The following is a 16,232-nucleotide window of genomic DNA, read 5'->3' on the forward strand; positions in this document are numbered from 1 at the left end:
CTTTTTCTTTTTAATTTTTTTTAATTTACTAAAAGAACATACATTGACAATGTTGAAACATTAGCCAACTTTAAAATCATTTAGCGCAAGGAAGTTTAAAATAATAATAATTATTATTACTATTACTATATTTCTATTAATATTACTCAACATAATGAATGTGGACAAATATAAACTGAAAGTGTGAGGAAAATAACTTTAGTTTGGAAAAGAAAACTGAGGCTATCGGTCATTTCTGGATATATGTTGTTGATAATATCTGAAAGTTGCATCGCCACAATATAGGTATCATTGTTGGGATTGTAAATGAGCAAGCACTGCTTTTGTGAGAGGAAAAACGACAGACGGAGTCAATGTGACTCACTTGCCATGCATCGATGAGAAAATCTCCCACGATAATAGGTCAAAATATTTGTTATATAACCGCTCTTGATATTCTTGCTCATCGGTTATGGAAATGCGAGATATGATGAGATCTTTGCAAACTCATGACAGATGCATTGAAACCGTGGTCTGGGTCAACGGGGGTCGGACCTTCCCTCCTGTCTCGTCCCCACTGCTGCTCAGCTGCTGCTGTCATCCATATTTGCAGCCTCAGTGGACAATTTCCTCCGCTGCGGGCTCACAGCAACGCATAGATCAAGTGAATTAATTCTGCTTTTGTGGCAGCACACTGGAGATCTAGGTCATGCAGTCGTGGCTCTGCTTTTTTTTCCCCTTTCCTTGTCAACATCTTCCCTTCTCCCTCTGTGAGCTGACCTTGACTTTCACAGGTTTTTGCGTGTGTGCGTGGTTTTGCGTGACGCCAGCGTGACATTGGAGTCGGCAAAGGTATGACGGGATGTGAAATGCAGCGAGACGCTTCCTATATGTGGGACTGGCCTGCAGCTACCTGTGTACATGCCGGAGGCAGAGTGGATGGAGAGCACAGGAGTGGATGTGGGAGGGTGAGCGGCGTGAAACAAGCTGAGGAGGAGGAGGAGGAGGAGGAGGAGGAGGAGGGTGCAGCGAGGGGACTGTGACGCACGCCGATGCTCTGCGCTCGTCGCTGATTGGCCGCGGCGAGTGCTGCTCACAGGAGCTGGGAACCAGGCGCCGCTCGGAGAGCAGATTATGAAGCGGCGCTCCAGCAGCGGCAGTCTCCTCTCATTGTCTCAATGGCTGCACACGCATTCCTCCTGTGCTCCTTCGCCTTGCTGTCTGCTCTCAGCCGGCCTGCTCTGACTCTGGCCGAGGAAGAGCTGCAGCCGGGACTCACCTACGATGAAGTGCCTGAAATCTTGGACAGAAGGTAAAGACGTCCTCCTCTCCATCGCTATGAGCACAAGATGTGTGTGCGTGTGTGTGTGTGTGTGTGTTGTGGGGATGTAAGGTTAATTCTTTCCTTTGTATTCCTCCCCATTGTCTTGCCTCTCCATCTCACCTTGGCGGTGTCATAAACGGTGAAGGCGTTTAGCGAGGGCTGCGCTGCAAGCCTTTGTTTGCCTCAGTGTTGGGGACCGCATCAGACGCCACTCATCGATCACAGATGAAGCGCTCGTCTACGTAGAGTAGTGTTGGTCCCAAACGAGGGCACTAAATGAGGCTGGAGAAGGGGTTGTGAGGACATACAAAGGGAGGAGAGCGGGACATGGGCAGAAGGTAAACAAGGATGGGACAGGGAGGAGAGGATGCATCAGGGGTGGTCTGCTGGAGTCAATTTACTGATGCAGTCATTGAGAGAGAGAGAGAAAGCAGGAGGGAGGAGGGGCAGTAGAGGTGGAGGGGGTGACAGAGCGAGAGTGGCGGGGGGGGGGGGGGGATTGGGGGAATGGAATTGTAGCCAGACATGTCTGCATGTTGCAATCCTGCAGGTCAAATTTGGATCAAACATTCAGGGGCCAACGCAAGAGGCACTTACAACAGTGTTACGAGGTCGAGACTGAGCCGGCAGCTATGGGACACGCTTGTTCACAGTCATCACAGACACGACCAATAGTATTGAACCAAAGCCATGTCAGGCTTTGGAAACTATGTCATGCTTTGTGTGATGGCTTACAATTGAGTGGCACCAATTCCTCAAGCTGAATGAACACTTGACACGATTATATTCACCAATAAAAGGCAGATATGGACAGATACATCCTAAACAAAGGGGCACAACAGGTCAGGTCCTGCTGTACTTGATCTGCAGAGACTTGATCTTTGGAACTGGAGGGTCACGCTCCAAGTCCCCCTGCGGACCAAAAGAAAATTGAAAATACTTGCCGAGAGGCAGGCTTCAAGTTGCTTTTGCTAGTGTTGACTGTCACACAGTAAGGAAGCTCTATTTATATAGCACATTATCAACAACAAATGCAAGCAAAGACAACATTAAAGCCGTTGGTTCTTAACTCTTTGACTGCCAGACGTTTTCAGAAAAGGGATGCCGCCAGTGCCAGCCGATTTAAGCATTTTTGACTGATCTTTCAAGGTCCACAGAAAATGATGTGTTTGGACTATGGAAACACACATACTACCAAATGAAAGATTGGACTCTCATCTTTCATCAGAAAGATAGTTTGGTTCTACCTTATTCCGTTTTTGAGTAATCAACAATAGAAAATGGTTAGTTTCACCTCTGTTTTGAAAAAAAAAACGTCTTTTAACGTCTTTGGCACTCCTCCATAGGATTTTACTAAACGTTATTTAACGTTTTTGGCAGTCAAAGAGTTAAACTTGTTGGAGGTACCAAACCAACCCCACCAGTTTCTTATGTACGTTCACCAAATCCTTCTTTATTGAAAAATAAAATGTTTGTTTTTCAAATTGAAGACATATAGGGCCTATGTTATTGGTGAGCAAAATGAACAGGGAGAGTAGCCTTTTCATCAAATCTGGCTCTCGTCACCTTGAAGCAAGTGTTGTGTTCTTGTATCTGCATGCATCTTAAAGAAGTGTTCCTCTAATTTTGCTAGATAGCTCGATTTCAAATGCAGTTCATGCAGTTAGGACACTGAGTTTCATTTCTCAACTCAACTTTATTTACAGAGCACTTTAAAACAACCAGTGCTGTTTTCTTAATATGGAACCCAGGGACAGTAGATACAATGAAAACAGCAGAGGCCCCAGAATTGAACCCTGTGGAACACCATACGTTCTGTTATACATGTGAATTCATTTAAGGGATTAAAATAATAAAGAAATCACACGACGTATCATCACGAAAGCCACAAGTTGACTATTGAGCAAATCACAAATTCACAGCAACATCGACAACAACATCGTGTCATCACGAATCATATGAGTCAGGTGGGTGACTTGACCACCGCCGAACCCCTGGGGTTCGATCAAACCCCAGGTTAACATCCATTGACCTAAATGCATTTACAAGCACAACAGCAAAATTACTTAAAGAACGAACATTGACAACATTTAAACACGTTAACAGAAGACTTTAAAAGTAAAGAAATAAATGTAGGTTTCTAAAATTAGCAAAAGGAAATAAAAAGATTACAAAATGTTTACAAATACCTTAATCAAAGGTATGGGAGGAAAAAGCAATTTAAAAAACAAAATAAAAAAACGTGGATTTAAAAGCATTTAGCATACTCACTAACTTCACCTCTATTGGCAGTTCATTACATTTGCGTTCAGCACAAAGTTAAATGCAGCTTCACCATGTTTGCTTTTACTAAATGACCCGAGTCTGCAGACCTCAGAGCCCCACTGAGTAAATTTGTGTGGGATGAATTCCCTTTCAATGCTTTATTCGCAATGCGTCTTATTTGCAATCAACTGTTGTGGCTCAGGAGAAACATGTGTATTGAAAATGAATTTGATGGATGGATGGCCTTAATTTACTAATGTAAAATTTAGTGTGTTTTTTTTTTTTGCGCCCCTATTTTACGCCTCATAATAATAATGTCCTAATAGTAATGATGATTATCATGATTCCAGAATTGCTGTTTTAGACTGGCTATGAAAAATGACATGAATTCTACAGTATTTTCTCATAGTGAAAGCAACAAGAGTACAATGCGCACTAAAGGTTTGTTTTTAACTTTCACAGCCATCTGCTGCATTACTTTCATGTGAAGGGTAGTCTGAAGTTTGATCCCATATGTCCAGGATCAAACATCGTGCGTAACCTTAGTAATGTGACAGCTCCTTGTCGGGTCCCCAAGTTGCAGCATCATTTTCAGCTCTGACACACTCACCATGTTGTTATGTAAGAGCAGCCTTGTACGCCTCGCTTTTTCTAAAAACTCCCAAATAGCATCTGATTGGCTGAAAGAGAAGCAAGAGAAAAAGTCATGGCATTAAAAGTATAAATATATGCAGATAATGTAGATTAAAGGTGGTAGAACATACAGATGCACTTGTGTGACAGCTGACCTGCAAATGCAGACAGTTGCTAAGGAGGGCAACAAAGTGGCGTTGCATCAAGATTAAATGTTAAACCGTATTTTGCTGTCTATTCAGATTTTGGGGGGTGGGAGTGTCAACATGTGCTTAAATATATCCTAGAAATTATCCTTTCAAACACTGGCACACTGACCTAAATATAGCAACAGATTATATGTGAAAAATCTTGGATTTGCATCAGACCAATCTGTGATTAGTGGAAACATAAGATTAAAAAAAGCAACAGTTAACGGTTGAAATAATCTGTCAATCAAATGCATTATTCTATTGATCCAGAAACTAATGACTCATGAGTTTTACTGGCAAAATCTCATTTGAACTCTGCAGCATATGAAGCGTTCATGGGTTTTGACACTTGAGAGTTGGAAATCACGGCTTGATGAAGCCAACAGCACCACATCATCTGTAAAAAGCAGAGATGCTATACTGAGGCCACCAAACCGGACCCTCTCAACGCTTCGGCTGCGCGCTAGAAATTCTGTCCATAAAAGCTATGAACAGAATCGGTGGCAAAGGGCAGCCTTGGCGGAGTCCAACCCTCACTGGGAACGAATACGACTTACTGCCGGCAATGCGGACCAAACTCCGACATCGTTTTTTAATTTTTTTTATTTATTTTTTCTTTTTTATAGGTTTTAGGTGAACTAATGAATACACACACACTCTCACGCACGCATGCACACACGCACATACACATATTCACCCACATACAAAAAAAAAATACAAGAAGAAATACAAAAAAATAAATAAATATATATATATATATAAAAAAAGGAGAGCAATGATGATGACATGTCAAATCGGTAAAATTACCGAATGAACAATACTGAGCTCTCCAGAAAAAAAAGAAAAGAAAAAAGAAAAGAAAAAAAAACTCCGACATCGTTTTTTTAAATTTTTTATTTATTTTTTATTTTTTATAGGTTTTAGGTGAACTAATGAATACACACACACTCGCACGCACGCATGCACACACACACATACACATATTCACCCACATACAAAAAAAAAATACAAAAAAATAAATAAATATATATATATATATATATATATATATAAAAAAGGAGACCAATGATGATGACATGTCAAATCGGTAAAATTACCGAACGAACAATACTGAGCTCTCCAGAAAAAAAAGAAAAGAAAAAAGAAAAGAAAAAAAAACTCCGACATCGTTTTTTTAAAATTTTTTATTTATTTTTTCTTTTTTATAGGTTTTAGGTGAACTAATGAATACACACACACTCGCACGCACGCATGCACACACGCACATACACATATTCACCCACATACAAAAAAAAAAAAATACAAAAAAATAAATACAAAAAAATAAATAAATAAATATATATATATATATATATATATATATATAAAAAGGAGAGCAATGATGATGACATGTCAAATCGGTAAAATTACCGAATGAACAATACTGAGCTCTCCAGAAAAAAAAGAAAAGAAAAAAGAAAAGAAAAAAAAACTCCGACATCGGTCGTACAGGGACCAAACAACCCGTATCAGGGGGCTCGGTACCCCGAACTCCTGAAGCACCCCCCACAGGATTCCCCTTCTCCAAATCCACAAAACACATGTAGACCGGTTGGGTGAACTCCCATGCACCCTCGAGGACCCTGAGCTGGTCCACTGTCTCACGGCCGGGACGAAAACCACACTGCTCCTCCTGAATCCAAGATTCAACTTCCCGACAGACCCTCCTCTCCAGCACCCCTGAATATACCTTACCTGGGAGGCTGAGGAGTGTGATCCCTCTATACCAGAGGTGGGCAATCTCGGTCCTCGAGGGCCGGAGTCCTGCAGGTTTTGGAGGTTTCTCACTTCCAACACAAGCTGATTCCAATCAACAGGATCGTTATCAGGTTTATGCAGAGCTTCCTGATGAGCTGATCATATATCAGCTGTGTTGGAGAAGGGCAACATGCAAAACCTGCAGGACTCCGGCCCTCGATGCCCACCTCTGCTCTATACAGTAGTTGGAGCACACTCTCCGGTCCCCCTTACCACCTTACTGTACAGCCACAGCTCCAATCGGCCACCTCGACAATGGAGGCGCAAAACAGGGTCCACTCGGACTCAATGTCCCCCACCTCCACCGGTACAAGGGAGAAGTTCTGCTGGAGCAAACTTTCATAATACGTTTGGGTTTACCAGGTCTGACCAGCATCTTCCCCCTGCCATTGGAGCCAACACACCACCGTGGTGATCAGTTGACAGATCCGCCTCTCTCTTCACCCGAGTGTCCGAAACATGCAAATCCGATGACACGACTACAAAGTCGATCATCGAACTGCGGCCAAGGGTGTCCTGATGCCAAGTGCACATACGGACACCCTAATGTTTGAAGATGGTGTTTGTTATGGGCAATCCGTGATGAGCACAGAAGTCCAATAACAGAACACCACTCGGTTTCTGATCGGGGGGGGGGCTGTTCCTCTCAATCACGCCCCTTCAGGTCTCACTGTCATTGCCCACGTGAGCGTTGAAGTCCCCCAGCAGAACGAGGGAGTCCCCAGGGGGAGCGCTCTCCAGCACACCCTCCAAGGACTCCAAAAAGGGTGGGTATTCTGAACGGCTGTTTGGTGCATATGCACAAACAGTCAGGACCCGTTTCCCCCACCCGCAGGCGGAGGGAGGCTACCCTCTCATCTACCGGGGGTAAACCCCATCGTACAGGCGCCAAGCCGGGGGGGGGGGTCAATAAGAATGCCCACACCTGCTCTGCGGCTCTCACCATGGGCAACTCCAGAGTGGAAGAGTTTTGAGAGAGTATTGGTACCGGAGCCCAAGCCGTGTGTGGAGGAGAGTCTGACCATATCTAGTCGGAATTTCTCCGCCTCACACACCAGCTCGGGCTCCTTCGCCGCCAGAGAGGTGACATTCCGCGTCCCAAGAGCTAGCTTCTGTAGCCGGGTTGTTGAAAAATACCCGCAATAAATGAAATCCCCGAAGTAGTTAGCATTATGTTTTACATTTATTATATATGTTTTAAGGCTCTAAAACCCCTCACCACACAGTTTATAAACTTTACTAATCGAGGCATTTACATGTTCTCACATTTCTCTCTTGTTCAAACCTTCTCAATGTTCAAACCTTCATAAAAAAAGGTACATTACTGTAAAAAAAAAACAACTAAAAAATGGCCGCGGAAAGTGAACCGCGAGGGAACACTGTACAGAAAAAGAGATTTGATTCAAACTTTCTTCCTGGTATTAAAAACAATAAATAAACAATTCGATGATGGAGTGAGGCAGCATTCAGCCCATACCAAGAAATGTTCAACGCGGTCACCTATGGCATTTCAGATCTTGATTGATCTATTTAAGAGGAGGAAATACTTGTGATGTCATAGTTATTGCCCAGAATTGAACCTCCCATAATGTGGTTTTGCACCTTAGTGATCTATTATTGCTTCATTAAGAGGAAAGATGCACCTGTAGCTACAAGACTTTGTTTTATGATGGCTACCTTACCATCATCGCAGTTCAATTTGGTATTCAATTATCCTAACATGCATTTCTATGGAATGTTGAGTTCAAAATTCAACAGGGCGAACATATGCCAACTCCACATAGAGGGGTCAAATCAGAGACTACAACCCACTCAGACATGCTCATTTCATATTCTACCATGTGGCCCCATATAATTTTAGTGCAACTCATATTATGAGTGCTTATAGGACACATTCATGTCATTTGCTTTAAAGTAGAGCTGTTAATATGAAATGGGTATTAAATTAATTAAATGAACAGTACAGGACTTTCAGGGAGTTGAATCAGACCCGACTGTGCATCATCAAATGATGCCAGAGAACTTGATACTAGCGTGCGTTGTATAGCACCAATGAGAGATGGCATGAGGTCATCATCAAATAGCTGAAAATATTTAAGTGCAGTGTTAATGTTCAAACTGTTCATAATGTTACAGTATCTTACAATACACTTTTTAGGGGGTAAATCCACTCATTTTGATAAACTCCTATTCTTATGTTACTTCATTTTCATGTTTTTTACATGGTGGGAAAACGGTAGAGAACCACTGCAATAGATAATTCATGGATTGTTAAAAATGTAGTCTATGTTTGCCCTCTGGTCGTTATGTGTGTGACAAATGTCAGCTAATTGTCCATCACCTATGAAGTTTTATGCATGTTTGTACTGTTTCATAAATTGTTGCTCAGACATTGATGGGGGCAGGTGCTCAAGTCCCAAAAAAAGAACACCCATTGCCAAAATTATGCTATGACTCTGTTTTGGGTTCGATCATGGGGTCATTGTGTGGTTATGATGTCGACGTTGTTGATATGTCTGTTGTGATATTTGCACTTGCTATGTCCCTTATGATGATGGTGTTTTCAGGTACTATGCAGTTCTATATCAGTTGTGATGATATTTGTAGTTGCTATGCAGTTACTATGACATTTATGATCATGATGATGTATTTGTCACTCTTATTTCATAGATGCCATGCACTTGCTATGTCCCTTATGACGATGGTGTTTTCAGGTATTATGCAGTTCTATATGAGTTGTGATGATATTTGTAGTTGCTATGCAGTTACTATGACATTTATGATCATGATGATGTATTTGTCACTCTTATTTCATAGATGCCATGCACTTGCTATGTCCCTTATGATGATGGTGTTTTCAGGTATTATGCAGTTCTATATCAGTTGTGATGATATTTGTAGTTGCTATGCGGTTACTATGTCATTTATGATCACGATGATGTATTTGTCACTCTTATTTCATAGATGCCATGCACTTGCTATGTCCCTTATGACGATGGTGTTTTCAGGTGCTATGCAGTTCTATATCAGTTGTGATGATATTTGTAGTTGCTATGCGGTTACTATGTCATTTATGATCACGATGATGTATTTGACACTCTTATTTCATAGATGCTCCGCAGTTGCTATTTCGCATACGATGATGATGATGTCTGTTTCAATGCCGTTGCTATGGTACTGTGCGAGCCACTCTGAAGTTGTCTAGTCTCACTAATTTTGTTTTATTTTTAGGCCTTTTTTTCCTGTCATAGAATTGTGCATTGTCCTAAGCGAGAGTTACTGAATGACACTTTCATCAGTATGTCGAGGGTCCTTAGCTGAGGTTTCTCTCAGCACGTCATAAATTCTTGCTCAAATACAAAAAGCAACAACGTGAACGTTTATGTGACAGATATGTTCTCCAGTCCCCCAGAGTCCTTTGTGCTCAAATCATAACATGCTCATGACATCAGGTGGCACATTGGCGGGCGTGTTCAAATTTCAGAGACACATCAAGAGGGAGTGAGGTGAGCCAAAGGGGTGGTGTCCATTATATAAAAGGGCATGTTCAGCACTTCGGCACCGTGTGACAGGCTCAGCCAATGACGCGGCCGCAGCAGTCCCGGGTTGCTGACCTCGCAAAACTGGCACAAGAACAAACGCCAGGGCTTTAGCTCGCACTTGTGCACTCCTCTGGTCCCTTTTGGCCAGCTGAGGCCTGGCTAGGTGTGACGGATGGAGAGAGCTACGTTTTAGTTTGTTTTTGTTCTTCGCTTTTTTCCCCTTTTCTTTTCCTCTCTGTAGCTGTTATTCGACTGAGATGAGCTACTCCAATCTGCAGCTAAGCCATCATCAAGCCCTTGGCTTGGCATGGTTCAGCTTATTTTTCTTCAAAGTGGGAACCTACAGTACCTGATTAGCGAAGTTAAGGCTGACTTGAAACAAACAATATTTTGGACTGCATTTCTACACCAGTTTTAGCAACTAGCATTAATCGTCACCGTTCCTAGGCAAAATATAGGGCCTAAATTTTTGATAGTAAATTCTCATTTTGAATGCAAGTCAGCCTGGGTTAGCGTGTTAGCATGTTTGGGTGTCTATTTTAAGGTATCACTACATGGAGGTGTCTGTTTTATGATCAGGAACTAGAAATTGGAAATGAGAAGAATATGAGAATAGAAAACTGCCATTATTTTAATGCAATTTTAAGGGAAAATGCTATACGTATTTGTATTGAATTGTGAGTCTACTGTTTAGGGAGTTAATGGCAAACCAGTGAATGTAGGTTGGGGGGTTGAGAAGAAGCTTTGGGGAGGGAAAGTACATGACATGGCCATGTATGCACTGGCATTTTGTTTGTTTTTTCGTTGAATTGTTGCTTGAGATGGTCAGCGAGCATTCGTACAGTCCAGGATACTGCAGAATGTGACTTCATTAATCTTCGTTAATCTCTTCATTTTGCTTGTGGCCGTTGTCTCTCCGTGGTCAGACTTCAGTCGACCTGGCCTGTGTTCACCACTAATCCTAATCCACCTGGCACCGAACTACAAAACATTGCCCAGGTGGGAACTGCACCAGATGGGCGGATACCTGTCCCAGACCGTTGAGACTCTTACACTAATACATTTGGCAACCTGCGATACTGTTTGCAGTTCTTGCAGATGGACAGCCTTGGTTTGGACATTTCTGCAAAAACAAACGCTTGTGGAAAATTAGTCATGGTCAGATGTTAGGCGGGGGAAAAAAACAAACACCCTACCTTGCATGAAGCATGTTGGTGGCAAGATCGTGCTTTGGGGCTGATTTTCCTCGGATGGAATTGGGGCCTTTGTCAAGGAAGAGGGAATTATCACCAGTTAGAAATAGCAGTCAATTTTAGTTAAAACAAAACAAAACATCAGGCTTTTTGGGGGAAAGGAAAAAAGTACTATTGTTATGCAAAGAAAATGAGTACAAGTGTTGTCATCAAATCACATGCTATGTAGCAAATTAAATCATTAAGCCCAATCCTGTTTATCTGCTCTATAGGTAAATTCTAACACTCCCTATCCGTATCTGAGTCATTGTGCTCAGCACTTGGATGCAAGAGCCAGGAAAAAACAACAACAACCTTTGGGGCAAAACCCACCAACTATAAAATGGGCTGAACATCTCACTGACGTCAAAAGATTTTCTTCTCCATGAATGTGGCCAAAACTACATCATTTAGCATAAAAAAAAAAAAAAATGGATGTCACATATATATAATTTTCCAAGAGCGCACCAGGCAAATGGTAATTGGTAAATGGACTAAGCTTAGATCGCTCTGTCTATTAGTGTAAAAGTCACCATATGAGACAAAACTAAGGCTGTGGCAAACAATTATTGTATAATATTTTTTTTATCATTTTTTTTTATTAATTGAATAATTGTATAAACATAATTTAAAAAAATTCAATTATCAAACTCAGTTAACACTTTTTTGGACCATAACATGTCAGAAAATAGGCAAGAATGTTGATCATTGTTCTTCCAAAGCAATTTCTTCTAAATCCGTCCAGATACACCCTGATCAGTCCTTCACTTTTTGTTCATTGTTCACTAAATATTGTGATTTGTTTTATGACATATACTTTATGTTTGCCTCGTGACAAAACTATTTCAGGCTGCTTGTGTTACCAAACTGTTCTTAACAAGTTATGATAATTTTATTATTGTGAGCAAGTAAGTACAAATGCCAGATTTTTAATTCTTACATGTCACCATTTCTAAAAGAGGACGTTTTACTGGACTACTTAAAAAAAAAAAATGGTGAAAATTGATAGTATACCCACTTCTCCAGGAACCACTACACAACTGTTCCAAAGTAAAATCAGACATTTGTAAATGTCTTATTTGGTCAAACACAAAGATAATATTTACTGCTGAAAGGCTGAAATTCCAAACATTTAGAAATTTGCTAATTGATTTGTTGTCGATTTTGCAATTAATTGTTGCACCTCTAGATAAAACTAAACATGATAATACTCTTTGACATCAGGTGACCATGACTGACTTTTGAGTGCTTGAACTCGATATGAATATTTATTCCAACATGCGTTGATTCCAGCAATGTCTCTTATTTGATCCCACAGGCGTTTATGCACAACTAAGGTGTCCTAATTGCTGTCATTCGGTGAGCTGACACTTCCTGCTACCTGCGAAAGGTCTTTAAGAGGTCAATTATCACAAGCTATTGTGTGGGGATTAGCGAGCGTCCTTGATGATTACCTACAGACCAGCAAAGAGACCACATAGTTCAAGCAAAGCATATAGACAAGTAGACCGGGCCCATCCAGTGCCGCCCAGTAAGCCAATTTCCTCTGTGTGACGTCTTTGATTGGACCGTTAACAGGAACAGGATTAGCTTGACTGAGGCAGTGTAGGACTGCCTGAGAGCAGCTGCTGGCTTGGGACACACACACGTGAAGGAAACGCATTTCTGCTATGGCCCTGCAGCAATATATGGGTCAGTACCACATCAGTAATTAGCAGTCCACCAGAGACTCAAATGCTTCCATGCAAAGCAATATTGACTTGCCGAAAGAAAGGGTCATATGTGAAGTCATAATCTGAGTTTATATGTACAGAAAACATAAAATGGTCTTGCGATGTTGCCAATGTGTTTTATCATTACCACAAATAACTTTATTACAATACTTTACTAATTCTTTGTTTGACTCCTGAGATTCCTGCTAAAACATGTAAACATTATGGACAAGCATGTGCTCAGACATTAATGGGGGCAGGTGCTTAAGTCTAAAAAAGGGTACCCACTGCCAAAATTATGTTATGATTTTGGGTTGGATTGTGGGGTCATTGCGTTGTTATGATGTTGAAACTGTCAATTACTATGCAGTTGCTTTACCCGTTTTGATATTTGTAGTTGCCGTGCAGTTGCTATATCCCATATGATGATGATCATTGTGTTGATTGTCAGTTACTATGTGTTTGCTATATCTGTTGTGATATTTGTAGTTGCCATGCAGTTGCTATGTCCGTTATGATTATGATATATTTGTAACCCTTATTTTGTCTAGTCACTCTTATTTAATTCCCTTAGGATGATGATGTTGGCAGTTACTATGCAGTGACCATGTCCATTGTGATGGTATATGTAGTTGCTATGGAGTTAATATGTCTCTGATGATGATGATGATGAGGAGGAGGATATATTTGCCTAGTCATTCTTAATTAGTAGTTGCTATGCAGTTGCTATGACCCTTTGAAAGCGCTACATAAGTAAAGATAACTTATGATGATGATGTTGTCAGTTGCTATGGTACTGTTTTAGCCACTCTTTTTTGTCTAGTCACACTTATTTCATTCCCCTAGGATGATGATGTTGGTAGTTACTATGCAGTGACCATGTCCATTGTGATGGTATATGTAGTTGCTATGGAGTTTATATGTCCCTGATGATGATGATATATTTGCCTAGTCATTCATAATTTGTAGTTGCTATGCAGTTGCTATGACCCTTTGAAAGCGCTACATAAGTAAAGATAACTTATGATGATGATGTTGTCAGTTGCTATGGTACTGTTTTAGCCACTCTTTTTTTGTCTAGTCACACTTATTTCATTCCCCTAGGATGCTGATGTTGACAGTTACTATGCCGTTACAATGTCCATTGTGATGATATTTGTAGTTGCTATGGAGTTGATATGTCCCTGATGATGATGATGATGATATATTTGCCTAGTCATTCATAATTTGTAGTTGCTATGCAGTTGCTATGACCCTTTGAAAGCGCTACATAAGTAAAGATAACTTATGATGATGATGTTGTCAGTTGCTATGGTACTGTTTAGCCACTCTTTTTTTGTCTAGTCACACTTATTTCATTCCCTTAGGATGATGATGTTGGCAGTTACTATGCAGTTACCATTTCCATTGTGATGATATTTGTAGTTGCTATGGAGTTTAGATGTCCCTGATGATGATGACAATGTATTTGCCTAGTCATTCTTAATTTGTAGTTGCTATGCAGTTGCTATGTCCCTTTGAAAGCGCTACATAAGTAAAGATAACTTATGATGATGATGTTGTCAGTTGCTATGGTACTATGGTTTTAGCCACTCTTTGTTTGTCTAGTCACACTTATTCTGTTATATAGGCCTTTTTTTTGTCATATAAAGTTGTGAATTGCTCTAGCGAGTTACTGAATGACATTTTTGTCGGTACTCACAGTTTCTCCATCAAGTGTTTTCTCCAATCCACCCCTCCTATCTGTTGTTACTTTGTGTTCTTGTATATAAAGACCCTCTGCTTCTTAACTCCCGTGTCTTGTCTGCATTTGGCTTCTAACGCCACACCTCATGTGACAAATGATTAAGTATTAATTTCTGTTACCACAATCAACTCAGTCCGTCAATAAAGCTCTCTATAAAGGAGGTGAAGGGAAGCTACAGTGGATTTAAAAAGTCTACACACCCTTGTGTGCACTGCAGAGCAGCTATTGCCAAAATAATACAAATAAAATACTCATCTGATATCCAGGCACTTTTGTGGGAACTTGATGACAGAGTGGGTATATTTTATTCCTATAGAAATTGATTACAAGAAATTGTTCCACGCAGATGGCAATTTTCTCAACCAGGGTAAAATGGCTGGTGCTGGAGCACAACTAGGGGGCTATCTGTGCACATGCCTGATTACAGAATATCATTTTCAATTAATATTTATTGTGTCATTACTTGCCGTGCGCTCAGAATCTCATGTTGTCTTATTTCTTCTCTCCACAGCAGAGAGAACCCCAAACAAGCCTCAAGAGTCACATCAAGTAAGTGAGTGACAAACATGGCGTGATGGACGGCCTGATTCAATCAAAGCCGGCCATGCTGACAAATGCATTTTGCTCCTAACACACATCTTTGCTTCACTGTCTGTAATGCAAACCGAAGTGGGAGGCATGTTATTTTATGCACCCTAAATCTGGTGGAATGCGTGTTTATATTTAGATGGTTTAACAAAACGACAGATAAACACTGCTCCAATTTAGATGATCTAGTGATGCAACCAAATGTGGATGTTTGTAAATAATGGTGATGAGTCACAGGGATGACGCAAAACAACTGGAAATAGAGAGGAGCTTGAGCACGGAGGTGTAGGCAGGATCTATTTGTGCATCTGTGTCAGTCGCATGCGTGTGTGTTTGTGAGAAAGGGGGCTGAACGGAACTTTTATGATTACGTTGCAATCTGCACAGCAGCGTCGGGATCAGCTTAATGTGTATGCTGATGTAACCTTTCCCCGCCAAATGTGTTTTCAGGTCAGGGTGGAGAATATGGCTTAGAAAGTGAAGAGGTTTTTTTGACGCCTGAAGATGAAAACCCACTCAGGAGAATCCTGCAGGTACACACACCCACACCATTTGCTGGCTCTCTGCTGTTTTGTCTTCATCTGTGCGGCCACGTCTTGGTATGTGCATGAAAACCAAACGAAGCACTCCGCCACTGTGCGTGACCTTGGATGTGAGAATATTCCTTGGTGTCACATTCACCAAACGAACGTCTTTGTGTGCCACGCACGCACACACAGCACCATTCTGAATGACGCATCTGTGTGGCCATATGCTACTGATGCCGCGCTTAAATCTTTTTATATAGAATAAAGGATCCTATGGAGTTTCTGTTTCTTTTCATGTTACGCAATCACAAAGGTGACTATTCCAGGCATGAAAAACAATATGGACCATATGACTACCCTTCGTGACTCTGTAATTCATAAATGATGACAGAAAAGTCGCAGTAAATATCTTGTAAAAGAGTGCTGGATTAGCACAAATGCCTTCCGATGTGATGTAGGCTCAGAGCAAAGAGATTAAAAACGATGGAGGAGCTCCTGGTGTATAGGCTGCTGCACTGTACATCATGTTTTCCTCAGTGAATCCTCACAGCACACATCTGCTCCTGACTGACTCATATCCAACTCTAATTGTGACACTCTCACTTTGCGGTTATAGTGAAGCACCAGTTAAAAATTAAAGTAGACACTAATTATAACAGTCAATTAATTACAAGCTTTTTAGAGCTAGGGCGACA

General features: G+C 41.1%; 1 protein-coding gene across 1 annotated transcript in view; it reads left to right on the forward strand.

The window, feature by feature from the left end:
* Nucleotides 1-1,089: 1,089 nt before the first annotated feature.
* atp6ap1lb (ATPase H+ transporting accessory protein 1 like b) overlaps nt 1,090-16,232 on the forward strand; it is a 22,874-nt gene continuing 7,731 nt past the window's right edge. Inside the window, exons 1-3 of the mRNA XM_077546501.1 lie at nt 1,090-1,291; nt 14,934-14,971; nt 15,461-15,543. Coding sequence (XP_077402627.1) covers nt 1,158-1,291; nt 14,934-14,971; nt 15,461-15,543 — 255 coding nt within the window. The 5' untranslated portion in view covers nt 1,090-1,157. The remainder of the gene's footprint in view (nt 1,292-14,933; nt 14,972-15,460; nt 15,544-16,232) is intronic.

The sequence above is a fragment of the Vanacampus margaritifer genome, chromosome 1, assembly GCF_051991255.1.
Source record: "Vanacampus margaritifer isolate UIUO_Vmar chromosome 1, RoL_Vmar_1.0, whole genome shotgun sequence".
NCBI classification, from domain to species: Eukaryota; Metazoa; Chordata; class Actinopteri; order Syngnathiformes; family Syngnathidae; genus Vanacampus; species Vanacampus margaritifer.